This window comes from Lutjanus erythropterus, chromosome 8 (genome assembly GCF_056507025.1).
Source record: "Lutjanus erythropterus isolate fLutEry1 chromosome 8, fLutEry1.hap2, whole genome shotgun sequence".
In the NCBI taxonomy this organism is placed as follows: domain Eukaryota; kingdom Metazoa; phylum Chordata; class Actinopteri; order Lutjaniformes; family Lutjanidae; genus Lutjanus; species Lutjanus erythropterus.
Genome location: NC_139324.1, coordinates 8,091,177 through 8,103,371, shown reverse-complemented (window position 1 = coordinate 8,103,371; position 12,195 = coordinate 8,091,177). Strand labels below are relative to the sequence as shown.

The window sequence follows — 12,195 nt, the reverse complement described above, 5'->3', positions numbered from 1 at the left end:
TGAGTACACATGGATATGGGATTAGCATCCAAAAGTGAGAAAGACACCATGTCCCCTTACTTTTCACCAACAGGGTGAGTCACAGGCTCAGCTCAACTGATGCAGCACTTCCTGGTACAGATGAGTATTTATCAGGACATTCGATAATGAGATGCAGCGTGTTTATCCAGTTTTTTAGAAAGCATTTTATCCAGAGGAACACACATGCTGTTGGCTAATTTAAATGCTGATCAATCTCTGTGACAAGTCCCTTTCTGCCTGCCTGATTTACAGAAACACGTTTTGGCCATTTCATGGGAACTTTAAAAGCAGCCTGAAGCTGCAGCTTCAGTCAGCACAAAACATAACCACCAATGATTAGCTTGAATTTCACACATTTAAAAACCTTCAAAATCTCAAACTAACAGTACCTACTGATCACAGAGGTATAAAAATGTGCTGTTATAATCATCTTTGTTTAAACTCATTTTTTAAATAAAAATGTCAGTCCTTTAATGTTGTATCCCTAATTTCCATCAACGCTGTAAGATTTTTACAAAAACATGATTTAATCAGGCATAAAAAGGGTTCGCTATACCCTGAGGACCCCTGTCTCACTTCCTGGTTTAAAAAAGGGAGCACTGGTAAACTCTCGGGGTGCTTTTCATTCGGTAAAATGGTCTCCTCGTTTCCTCCACTCTCTTCCTTTCCTTGCGTCTTAGCTCCACCCAGCGAGGAAATGAAAGAGGGATGCGAGGAAAAGACGCGAGGACGTAGGAGAGGGAAGTGAAATGAAAAATCCTCGTTCCACAGTCTGAAGCGACGTCAGTTACTGATGATGTGTTGCACAGCTGTATTAGCTGTCAGAGGGACTGCAGCTGAATGCCCATAGAAGCCTTTACTTATAAACAATTTCTAAAAACTCATAGTCGTCTTTAATTTTGTAATTTGTTTTAAATACGTGGATCATTTCTTTTAAATCATCTAATATATGCATGGGTTTGTGTTGTTTGATGATCACTCCAAAAAAAAAAGTTACCTTTATAGTCACCTTTATATCCTAAAGTGCCAGACACATCACGCGCAGACTGATGGTGCATGATATTGTCTTTCATCATGTAACTGTGAGAATAAACTGCGTACTTAAAATGATTTCATTGTGTTCAGGATAATGTGGAGTGCGTCATTTATGTGGCACGCCTCTAAATTGATAAAAGACTTCTGCATATGATACACTGGTGTATTCTCGCTCTGAGCTCCTCCAGAAGCCTCCTCTCTCCTCGCTCCTTGTCTCCTCCTCCAATCCTTCATCATGGTGGAGGGGAAACAACTTCTGGGTCGATGAAGGAGAGAGGAGACAAGGAGGCACAATTCAACGTAATGAAAAGCACCCCATATCTTTAAACAAATTTGTGAGATAATTTACAGTCATCATACATTAACAACCGCCGTACTTGGTTTAATCCCATGATGTCACTTAGAGTATAAATACAGGAAGTGAGGAGCACTTGCTCCTTTTGTCTCTGAGCACATGATATGTATGGTAAGCAACAAAGAAAATAACTAATGAAGCCCAAACCTGAACCGATAATCTTAACTATTTAACTACTTTTGTCTGTTTTTTTTTTTAACCAGAATGTTGATGTATGTGAACTGTAAACAAATATAAAGCAAAACACAAACAAACCTGGAGTAGTATGTATTTGCAAGTTACAGATGAATGATATAAATATGGTGAAAGCAACAATTAAAGTGTGGTTAAATAATATGGCAGTGTGATGAAAATGGGGACAAATGGTGGATTCTCACTTTGTCAACACTGTAGTCCTTCTGAATCAAAGCTAAATAAGAATTATGTTTTAAAAATGTGTATTTTGATTATTATATTGGTATTTAAAATAGATTTTCCAGCATAATTGAAGAGTAAAAATCAAAACCCTCTCAAAATACAGTTTTGTCCCAGTTCTCAAGAATGAGTGATTTATTTATCATATTTATTATATTTATTATCCAACACTGATGAACTGATGTTTTGTGCCACTGTGTGTTTGATATAGTGCATTTGTAAAATTGGGGAGTAACAGATTACATGGAATGGGATTACGTGTTCTGGATTACAATTTTAAAATAAAGAATAGTATCCTGCCATGCACAGTGAACACACAGCTGCCAATTCATTATCATGATCTCTAGTGAAGAAATGCTTCACTGGGTGGAAATCTCATTGTTTTTGTCTTTGAATCAATCAGTCAATCAATCAATCAATTGTGCACAACAAAGGAAGGAACAGCTGGACAAACTGATAAAGCTAACAATGTTCATAAAACACTTCAAGCTGCAACAATTAATCTATCGTTAATCAAGTTAATCTATTTTGATAACTGATTTGAGTCATTTTTTGATTTCTAAAAAAATCCAAATTCTCTGATTTCATCTTCTTCTTCTTAAAAGTGAATATTTCTGGTGTGTTGTGTACAAAAGAAAAAATTTGAGGACGTCATCTTTTCGCTATTTTCTGACATTTTATGGACCAAAACAACTAATCAATTAATTGAGAAAATAAAAAGAAATATAAATAATTGTTAGTAGCCCTAAAAACACTATATTAGGCTAAACAATTACACCATATTTTATGTTGAGGTAGTCTGAAAGTAATGTAAAATAATCAAGTTCCATTAATTTAAAATTGTGATACTTGGATTATGTTACTGACTACATTTTTTAACAGGTAATTAGTAACTCAGTAAATCACCATACATTTTTAAAGTAACCCTCCTAACCCTGTATTTGCTGTTGTGTGGTTGTTGTTGGGATTTTGTCTGTCCTTCCTGCCCAGGGACGACTGATGCATTAGCTGCAGGCTTACTCTGGGCAGTTGCTTTTAATTATGCTCTGTCCCTGCAAAAAAAAAAAAAAAATCACTAAAAAAAGCAAATAGATTGCAGTAAACGTAATAATGAAATTCTGTTTTTTTTTCTTGTCCTTCCTCAGACTCCTCAAAGAAGCTGAAGGATGTGCTGGAGGAGTTTCACGGTGAAGGAGTCCTCTCCAAATACAATCCAGAGCAGGTGTGTCTGTAGCACATTATCCTTCATCCACTTTTATCTTGTTTGTCACTGGTTGATGCTCTGTCTCATCCTGACGCAGCCACGGCGTGTGTGTGCGCACACAAACACTCAGTGTGACGTTATCAGATGCTTGTTAGTTTCCTCTGATTCAGTGTGATATCGAGCACCCAAATGCTTAGTCATGCCCCCCATTTTTAGATAAAAGGCTTTGGTGGAGACACACCCTCAGCATCAACTTTGGCACCTGACGTCAGCACACAGCTCCCAGCTGGACCGTTGACTGTGGCGCTGCAGCAGACTGTTTTATACCGCCGTCTGAACTTTGTACAGTGGCGCTAATTTCTTGGCTTTTTTCAGCTTGGACCTTCATCTGTCTCTGTCTCTGTCCATCTCGCATTCAAGATGTCGTTTTGGTTCACTTGCTACGTGCTGGTTACTAAATAATCATCAGTTAACCCATTTTCACTGCTATTTTGTGCACAGAATTTAATCCTGTGTGACACATTCAAGGGATGTGGTGTGAGCTGTTTTCAACTTTTTTTTTTTTTTTGTCTTTGTCATGACATTTTTGTCAGCCAGCCAGGAACAGTTTAACATGGACTGATGTGCTCTGATCACCAGCTGTGACTGTGTGGCTGTTTTCACCTTGTGAGTGTGTATGTGTGTGTGCGTGTGTGTGTGAGAGAGAGAGTGTGTGTTATCATGGCAAAATGTGGTCCTGGAGAAACCTACTGTGGTGGGAACTACCACAGACACAGCTTTGAGTGATTTACCAGGTGTTTATTTGTCAAAGCGACAGCGTCATAAATGTGCAAGATGCAGTCATGAAGCTTTACAGGTGTGGAGTTGAGGTCAAAATGAAGGCTGGGACTGAAGATGGATGTGAGGGCCTGCAGGACGTAGGACAGGTCCACACTCTTTTTAAATCACACAGCACTGTATCAATCATTCCTGGTGACTCTAAGACATAAGGTAATTATATTTTATGTAAGGCTACAGCTAACAGTTTCCCAAAGCTGATGATGTCCAAAAATGTCTTGTTTTGTCCACAACTCAAAGATACTCAGTTTACTATCAGGGAGTCTTTACTCCTCTCTGACAAATATCTGTCAAATATTAACAATTAAGAATCTGGGATCAGATAATTTTGAGTTTTTATTCTTTAAAAATGACTCAAAACAATTAACTGCTCATAATGGTTGGTGATTAATTTAATAATCTACTAATATCAATTATTCGATTCATTGTTGCAGCTGTAATATTGTAGTAGTAACAAGTTCACACTAAAAAGAGCTGCTCAATGTTCAGTTCAGAGATTAAAATGAACTAGTTCCTGTTTATAATTTAGAATGTATGTAATGTAAAGTCTGTAAGCCAAGCCTCCTAAAGCCCTGACATGTCTTTCACTGTGGTGCGCACACAGTCACACCACACACACACAGTTCAGACGGTGTGCACACACATCTGAATGTGGCTCCAAGCTAAAGATCTACAGTGAAGACTTCAGCTATAAAGATGGTGTCAATAATGTCTTTCAAGTCAAGTCGTCACCAGACGAGCAGTATGGAGGCATTTTCTATTTTTTTTCTTCCAGTTGTTTTTTACATTTGAAAACTGGTCACCATTCACTTCCATTGTTTGGGAGATTCTGCAACACTGTTTCCCTGTGAAACTCCATCAGTGTTTTGTGGACTAAAAAACTAAACCCGACCTTCAGTTGGCATGAGGGTGAGTAGATAATCACTGAATTTTCATTTTGGATGAAATATTCCTTTAAATTTGTTACATAACTTAACTTATGTAAGGTAAAATTGATGTTTGGGTGAAAGTCAGGGTGTGTTGGATGCATCCATCCACCCAGACCTCATCCCTACATCCCTCATCCAGACTGCGTTGTGCTTTATACTACGTCACCCTCCCATCATAATTACTACGGCCACTAGAGGTCACCTCCTAAAAATAAACCTTAAATATGGGTTGTAATAAGCTGCTTGCACAGACTGACCTACACAGTCATTTTTCTGGTGAGGGCGAGCTGCAATTGACGACTGTGTTCAACACCAACGTCTAACTTCTGGTCCACAGCATCAGCGCCCTCTCCTCTTCCTCCTCTCCATTATCACCTCCACCCTGCTGCAAGTTTCTCCTCCGTGTTTGTGATGACATGACTAACAGCCCGGCTGGACGTTTGGCGCCATCAGAACCGGACTTAATGTTCATGTGGTCTCTCTGAGAGCGCACTGTCACCTGGCGCCACGATGACCACTGTGGCCCTGCTTCTGCCATCCGTCTGTGTGTGTGTGTGTGTGTGTGTGTGTAGACGTAACTCTAATGACTCATCAGTCCATTGTGCCAGCTGTAGTGGAATCTTATTTTTAGTGTGGCCCTGCCTCCTCTGAAGGAGTTTAAAACACCGATTAAGGACAATAGATTAAAGAACAATGAGTGACACTTCTAGCTGTCAGTAGTGTTGGATTTCCTTCGCTGAACAGATTAGCAAACAAACACCATAATATAATTCTCAGTGACTGATGAGTGACTGAGAGACAGAGGCTGTACATTACACCCACAGGGTTTCCCTTCAAAGCAGTTCAAACCTCCATCAGGCATGATGAATTCATCACAGTGTCATTTAGCTGAGCTTTGTTTCTGCACCATGATTGATGATATCACATAATTATTGTCAAACATGGTCAACATAAAGCAGGTTGAAATCATATAAACGGTGTCTTTGTTGTTTCACTATGTCAGTGCTTCCCGAACTTTTTCTGGCATGCCCCATTTTCAGTAGCCGGAAAAAGTTTGCACCTCCCACCCCACAATTTTTATCAATTATTAACAATAATTGAGGACAGAACTGATAAAAAAAAAGGATTCAAACGTTGAATTTTAATGAAATAAAGGTTAGAAGGATAGAATCACCAAACTCTCACTTGTTTATTTCCCCTACATAGATCATATTCGTTCAACCTTTTTTCATTCTTTATGGTCTTCCATGCCCCCTGCCTGCAGTGGCTCCCTGCCCCCCACTTTAGGAACCATTGCACTATGTGATATAAGAATTATAGTGCAGACACACCAAATCCGTTGATGTACATCAAGTCAATCGATCCAATTCATTTTCAATGGAGAGGAGCTGCACAGTGCATGATGGGTACAGCATGGCGGACGGATTGTTTGCTATATCTAAATTTGCATAATCATTACTTGGACCTCTACTTTGCGCAAATGAGGTCTGTCCAACGTGACTTACTAGACTCATGAAAGTCTGATCAAACTGTCAAACTAGGCAGTTTTGATCAAACATGAAACCAGATTCTGTTACTGTTACCTATTTTTCACCTAAAATATTTTCAGAACCATATATTAGTTCACTGTTTACCTGACGTCAGAGTACGTCTATCCAATCGACTGCAGTGTTTATATGGTAAACTTGGGGGGGTTGTCATGTAATGTAACCTGCATACTGCACCATCTACTGGCTAGAGCATGCAGCAGTCCATTTCATCCAGGTCTGTCATGACTGGATTTTAGTGTGTCTGCACCATAATTGTGTCAGAAATGTTATTTATAAGGTTTGAGGTCCCTGTTCTGATTGCAGGAGGACCCTGTTCAGAATAAACTGTGGTATACAGTGTCTTCTTGCTGCAGGAAACAACTTTCGAATCAGTGGGACACACAATTTGTGTGAAAATCTGTTTCCTTTTAAAGGACCAGTGTGTAAGAATTAGTGTCATCTCACGGTGAAGTTGTAGATTGCAACCAGCTCAATACCAGTCACCTCCAGTGATGTGCAAGTCATGAATCGGTTCTTCCAAACTCAATAGTGACAAGCCCTCATCTCCACTAACTTGTTCACTGACTCACCCCTCCTGTCTGCTACTACAAACTGCAAAGACAGATTAAGACCATGGGCCTTATCTTACACCTGGTGCAAAGCTGTTTCGCCGCCAGCACAAGTGATTTTGCTATTTTACACGAGCACAAGTGCCATTTTTGCTATGTCTGCAAGATAGCAAATGCACTTGCGCCGGGTCTGTGCGGCAGTGGGCAGGAGGTTTAAACATTAAGGATAAAGGAAGGCGTGGCCCGGTGCGTTTGCAATCTTGTGCTCAGTGCATTGGAGTAAAAACCACTTGCGCTTTAGACCAGTTAAAACCCGGTTGAAGCACAAAGTCTGTGGTCTTTCAGCACAAGATAGCACCTGGTGGACTTAGAGGAAACACACACACGTCTTCACAATCACAAAACACCTTCATTTATGGTCATTCTCTTCCTCACACGGGAGTGTGGATTAGTTAAGTGTTATTTGAATCTGGATCAGTTCGCCTTCCCTCTCTATTGCACCATCTCTCTCCCCCACTCCTCAGCCAGCAGAGCTGCATAATAATGATGATGATGATAAGAATTAATTATAAAATACAACACTATTTCAAGGTGCTTCAGTATAAAATATAACCAGTTACATATCTGCATGACATTTGCAGTTCATTTATTGTGTTGGTTTTTGCAGGCATTAATGTAAAATAAACTATTTTCACATGAAGCTGTTTTGGAGACGTCCTGCTGTCTCCATATATTGAGCACTTGCGTGCTTTCACTTCTCAAACCATGAAATCTGTCTCCTCGCTTTGAAAATCTTTTTTCTGTTTCCTCCTGGTAAATCTGCCGGCATGCTGCTTCTGCTTGCGCTGCCGGCGCACCTGCCTCTTAAAGGTGATGAGAGCTGACTTTCTGATTGGTTTATTGCATGTTCACCCTAAACTCACCTGTGAATTAGTAAGGGTACTTAGACACACCTGATAGGTGTATCCCGCTATGCAAAATACCACTCGTGCCCCTGGCACCAGACAGCAAAGGTGGATTTGGACACACCTTGAATAAATTAAATCCATTGTGCCTCATGCTTTCCACTTGTGCTCTAGATCAGCGTAAGACAGGGCCCACGTGTCACACACACTTGTATATTAATTGTATTTTTGGAAATCTATCAAGTTAATTACTGTATTAACCCAGACCTGTGAGAAAAGCAACCATGGCACTTGTTTCAGCTCAGTAGTTGCTCTCCCAGCATGGAGTCCACTCCCTGCACTGAGCTGAAGGTCTGCCACGGGCTACACAGATCACTCAGTCAGTCAGTATTCGCTCACCTCGGAGTGCACTCTCTGACCTGAGCTGTCTGTCCGGCACGAATCATTCACCAACTCACTCACCTACAAGTTCCATGACACAGTCAGTAAACATCCATGAGTAAGCATTATAACCTGCACAGAATGACTCATGTCACTGTCAAGATTTGATCCATTCAGTCTAAAAAGATATGGATATGCCAGTTGAAGACTGGGGCCAGTGGGGGCTCTGTGTGACTGACTCGGTGACTCGAGTCACTTGAAAACTCTTTTTAGTTAGTGACTCATACAAACTCAATTCAAGAAAAAGAGTCAAACCTTCTATCTCTACTTGCCTCACCCTCCCCTCAAGAGTCAGGAGGCACAGTTTTCCATAGACTGGAGTGAGACCAGAGACTGTTTCAGAAAGCAGCTGTCATGTCACGATCTTCTTTGCAATGAAACATCTTTTGTGAGATGACACAAATCCTTTGGCCAATCACAATCAAGATAACTGCATCGTCTTCTTTTCCCTCTTAAACATTAATGTGTACAATGTATGCTGGTTTTGAGCAGAGTCATAGAAAAGGGGTAAGTCTTGTTTGCTGTTGATAACATTATATACTGTTTAATTAACCTAACTTTAGCTAACGAGTTGCTAAAGTAACATTAACCTGCAAAATCAAGTTGTACGGTATCCTAATGTAACCAATCAGGTCTTTCCCAACCTGCTTATAATTGAAAGCATGCCAGCTTGTTAGCATGCCAGCTAATGTTAACTTAAGTGAATTCTTGCAATGTTAACATTACAATTCAGAATCATTTTGCTGAGTTAAGGCTAACTCCACTGCGTTCGTATTGTTAGCTGATTTTAACGTACATCATTGTCATAGGTTATGAGGGAAATAAAAATGAACAGGGAATGAAACAAGTCCCACCGGTATTCAAATTTAATGGGTGACCGTGTTAACTGGTGACTCAGCAAAAAAGGTCACAGTACTCACAATGGCATTTCACCGTATTTGGTGATTCTGTGACCTGCAGTGATGGAAAAAGTACTCAGGTCTTTTACTGAAGTAAAAGCATTAATACCACAATGTAAAAATACTTCATTACGAGTTAAAATCCTGTATTTAAAGTCCTATGTCAAGTACTAAAGTGAAAGTACTAAGTAAAGTAACTTAACTTTTACTGTAGGACCCAGTTTAGTTTTACTATAACACTTTACTTATTTAGTTACTTACTTTACTTTTTAGTTAAGTAGTACGGCAAAAGTAAAAGTAGTAATATCTGCAGAAAACCCCAACTGAAGGTCACTCTTTAAAACAAAACAGAGCGCCCCAGAATGCTTTGGGAGGATGCGACCAGGTCTCCTACTTTACAGACATGTGATCCTTTTCACCTCTTATGAGTTTGCAGGTATAAAGAGGACCGGCGCTCTGTACTTATAAAGGGTTCATTCTAAAGCAGATCTGGGCAAAATGAGGCCCACTGAAAGGTTTCATGTGGCCCACAAGCCCATCATGGAAAACCAAAAATTAAAAATCTAGCCAAGACATTCAATAGCATTTTGCTAACCCCTAAACTGTTATCAGACCTTTACTTTGAAAGTGGTCGGTGCTGTGTTCATTGGTAATGATAATGAACTGTATCTTTTATATTAAACTGTAACTTTATTCCCTCAGTGCTGTACATCCATGTTGTTTATGTTGTTCTTCTACTTTCTCTGCTACCATCGTTACAACCTGTATGCGGCCTGCATGGTACACTGTAAAACATCATGTACTGGACATTGCCAACAAAATATTAGCCCACAATTCAACATGTCAATTCAGAAAGGGTGACAACAGTAAAAGTGCCCTTTGTAGAAAACTTCTGACCATTCCATTATTAGACATTTGGCCATTATTAGGACCTGATATCATTTGTGTCTGGCCCACAGCAGCCTGATCAATTTCTCATGTGCCCCCCCCCCCCCCCCCCCCCCATGAAAAACAATGTAGTGAAAAATTATTCTTATTTTTTTAGGTGATTATACACTAATGAAAACATACATATGAATGGTTATATTCAATTTCTTCCATATTCTGCCAATATGTACACCTGAATCTTACATGCTTGACCTGTAAAAAAAATTTAGCATTAAAAAAAAAGCCTTAAGCTAGGTTTAGCACACCAAGTATGCCAAGGTTTTATCCCTTTTCTTCATGTCAGGCCCAGTCTTTCTCAAGCAAGCTGGTTGCAGCTTATCACAAATGATGTTCTCATTTTTTCAGTGTGATAACATTATACTTTAGATGGACAGATCTACTCTGCAGGACAGTAGCCTGTAGTTCTACCTTTTAAAGCCAAAAGAAAGTCAATCAAATCATTCTGACAGCCCTGCCAAAATGAAAAAAGATTAAATGAACCATGTAAATGTGTCATAGCTGCCCTTGGGAGATATTTACAGATTGGCAGCCTTGAATGTGAGCCCGCTCACAGGGAAAATAATCGTCCCTTAGACTCTGGGGTAAACACGTTTTCCAGAGGGACGAGAATTTCCACGAATGCGTCTGGGTGTACTTATATTCAAGGAAATCTATCAAAATATGACCACAGCTTTTTGTATTTTATGCTTTCATATATATAGTATATCTGAAGTGTAGCGTGTGAAAAGACTGTGTGTGTGTGTGTGTGTATTTTTCTGTGGGATGTGTGCGCATGAGCATATTTGTGTGAACCTGCCGTGCTACACGATGCACAGCAAATTAAAGCCTCATGGTTTATTTGTCCAAATAAGGAGAAGAGAGTGATATGAATAATGGCTGGCTGGCTTTGGGAGCTCTCAGGGTTAGGTCAACACTGTTGAGCTGAGGGAGGATCCTCATCACGGTGTGTTCTTCTGTGATGGGCGTCAGTTACAGCAGCTTCTAACCCGCTGAACACAGGCATATTAGAGGCATATTTCCACTAAGTCTTGACGTGCAAAAGGGATCAGCTTTACTTTGTCCTATTTTGGTGAGAACCAAATGTTCCCTGGGAGGAAAGGGGTTTGTCCATACCGCAGCCTTATTATGTTTGCTTAGTGTATTTGCATTTACTGGCAGTGGTTCTGCTTGGAAGTCACGGCCACATACAGCTCACCTAGAACTGATTTGGCAAACACTGATGGCACTGATGTGATCTGGCACTGAAATGATTCGTCAGTTAATCATTAGTTGATCTACAGAAACCTTTTTGTCTATCAATTAATGCTTTCCAACCTTTTTCCAAAAATGCTGGTCTCTGGTTCTGGCTTCTCACATTGGAAGATTTGCAACTTTTCTTCATCATGTGTCCTTGTAACTGGATTATTTTTAGATCTTGACTTTTGGTTGAAGTGTTGTTTGAAAGTGCCTGCCCTTTTCCCAACAGTTTCTAAGGATGACCTCCTGGATGGTTCTGAGGCGTGTCAGGTTAAGTTCTACCAGGCTGACATGAGCTGTGTTGCCAGTTGGCCTCTGTAGAGAGGGCATAGGTCATTGGCAGAGGTGAAAGTAGGCTGGTCCGGTACAGCAGCTGTATCCCAAAACCCACATACAACAACCTGTCATGATCTCATTTCCAACAAGAAAACATATCTGATAACTTAAGGTCAACATAAACCACAGTTCTCTACTTTAACTCTAATTTATTCCAGTGTGTTTGTTCCTGTCTGACTTAAATCCATGCTGCAGGGAACCCTGCTGCCTTTTCTAAAACCATTTATGTACTGCCGCTAACATCAGCTTCTGCTGCAGCTGACTGTCAGACATCGAGGCTGTGAGGTTTTGGCAGGAAGTCACTTCTTGAGGAAAAAATCTCAAGTAAAATGACAAAGTACATTGTGACATTTCTTGATGTTCAGTTTTATTCCAACAACACGTCAAAGAAGCTTTGCGACTTCCACAGCTTGTTCTGTAACTCTGGCATATTAACAGTACTTGTGCACGCCTCTACTTCCTAAACACATACAGTCACTGGAAGGGTGTGTTTGATGTACTTCAGATTTTTTCATGACCAAACCAACACCAAAGTTG

At 40.1% G+C, this 12,195-nt stretch overlaps 1 protein-coding gene across 1 annotated transcript in view; it reads left to right on the top strand.

Annotated features, from left to right (window-relative positions):
* dgkg (diacylglycerol kinase, gamma) overlaps positions 1-12,195 on the top strand; it is a 177,660-nt gene that overhangs the window by 37,288 nt on the left and 128,177 nt on the right. Inside the window, exon 3 of the mRNA XM_084724388.1 lies at positions 2,971-3,047. Within this exon, the coding sequence (XP_084580514.1) occupies positions 2,971-3,047 (77 nt within the window). The remainder of the gene's footprint in view (positions 1-2,970; positions 3,048-12,195) is intronic.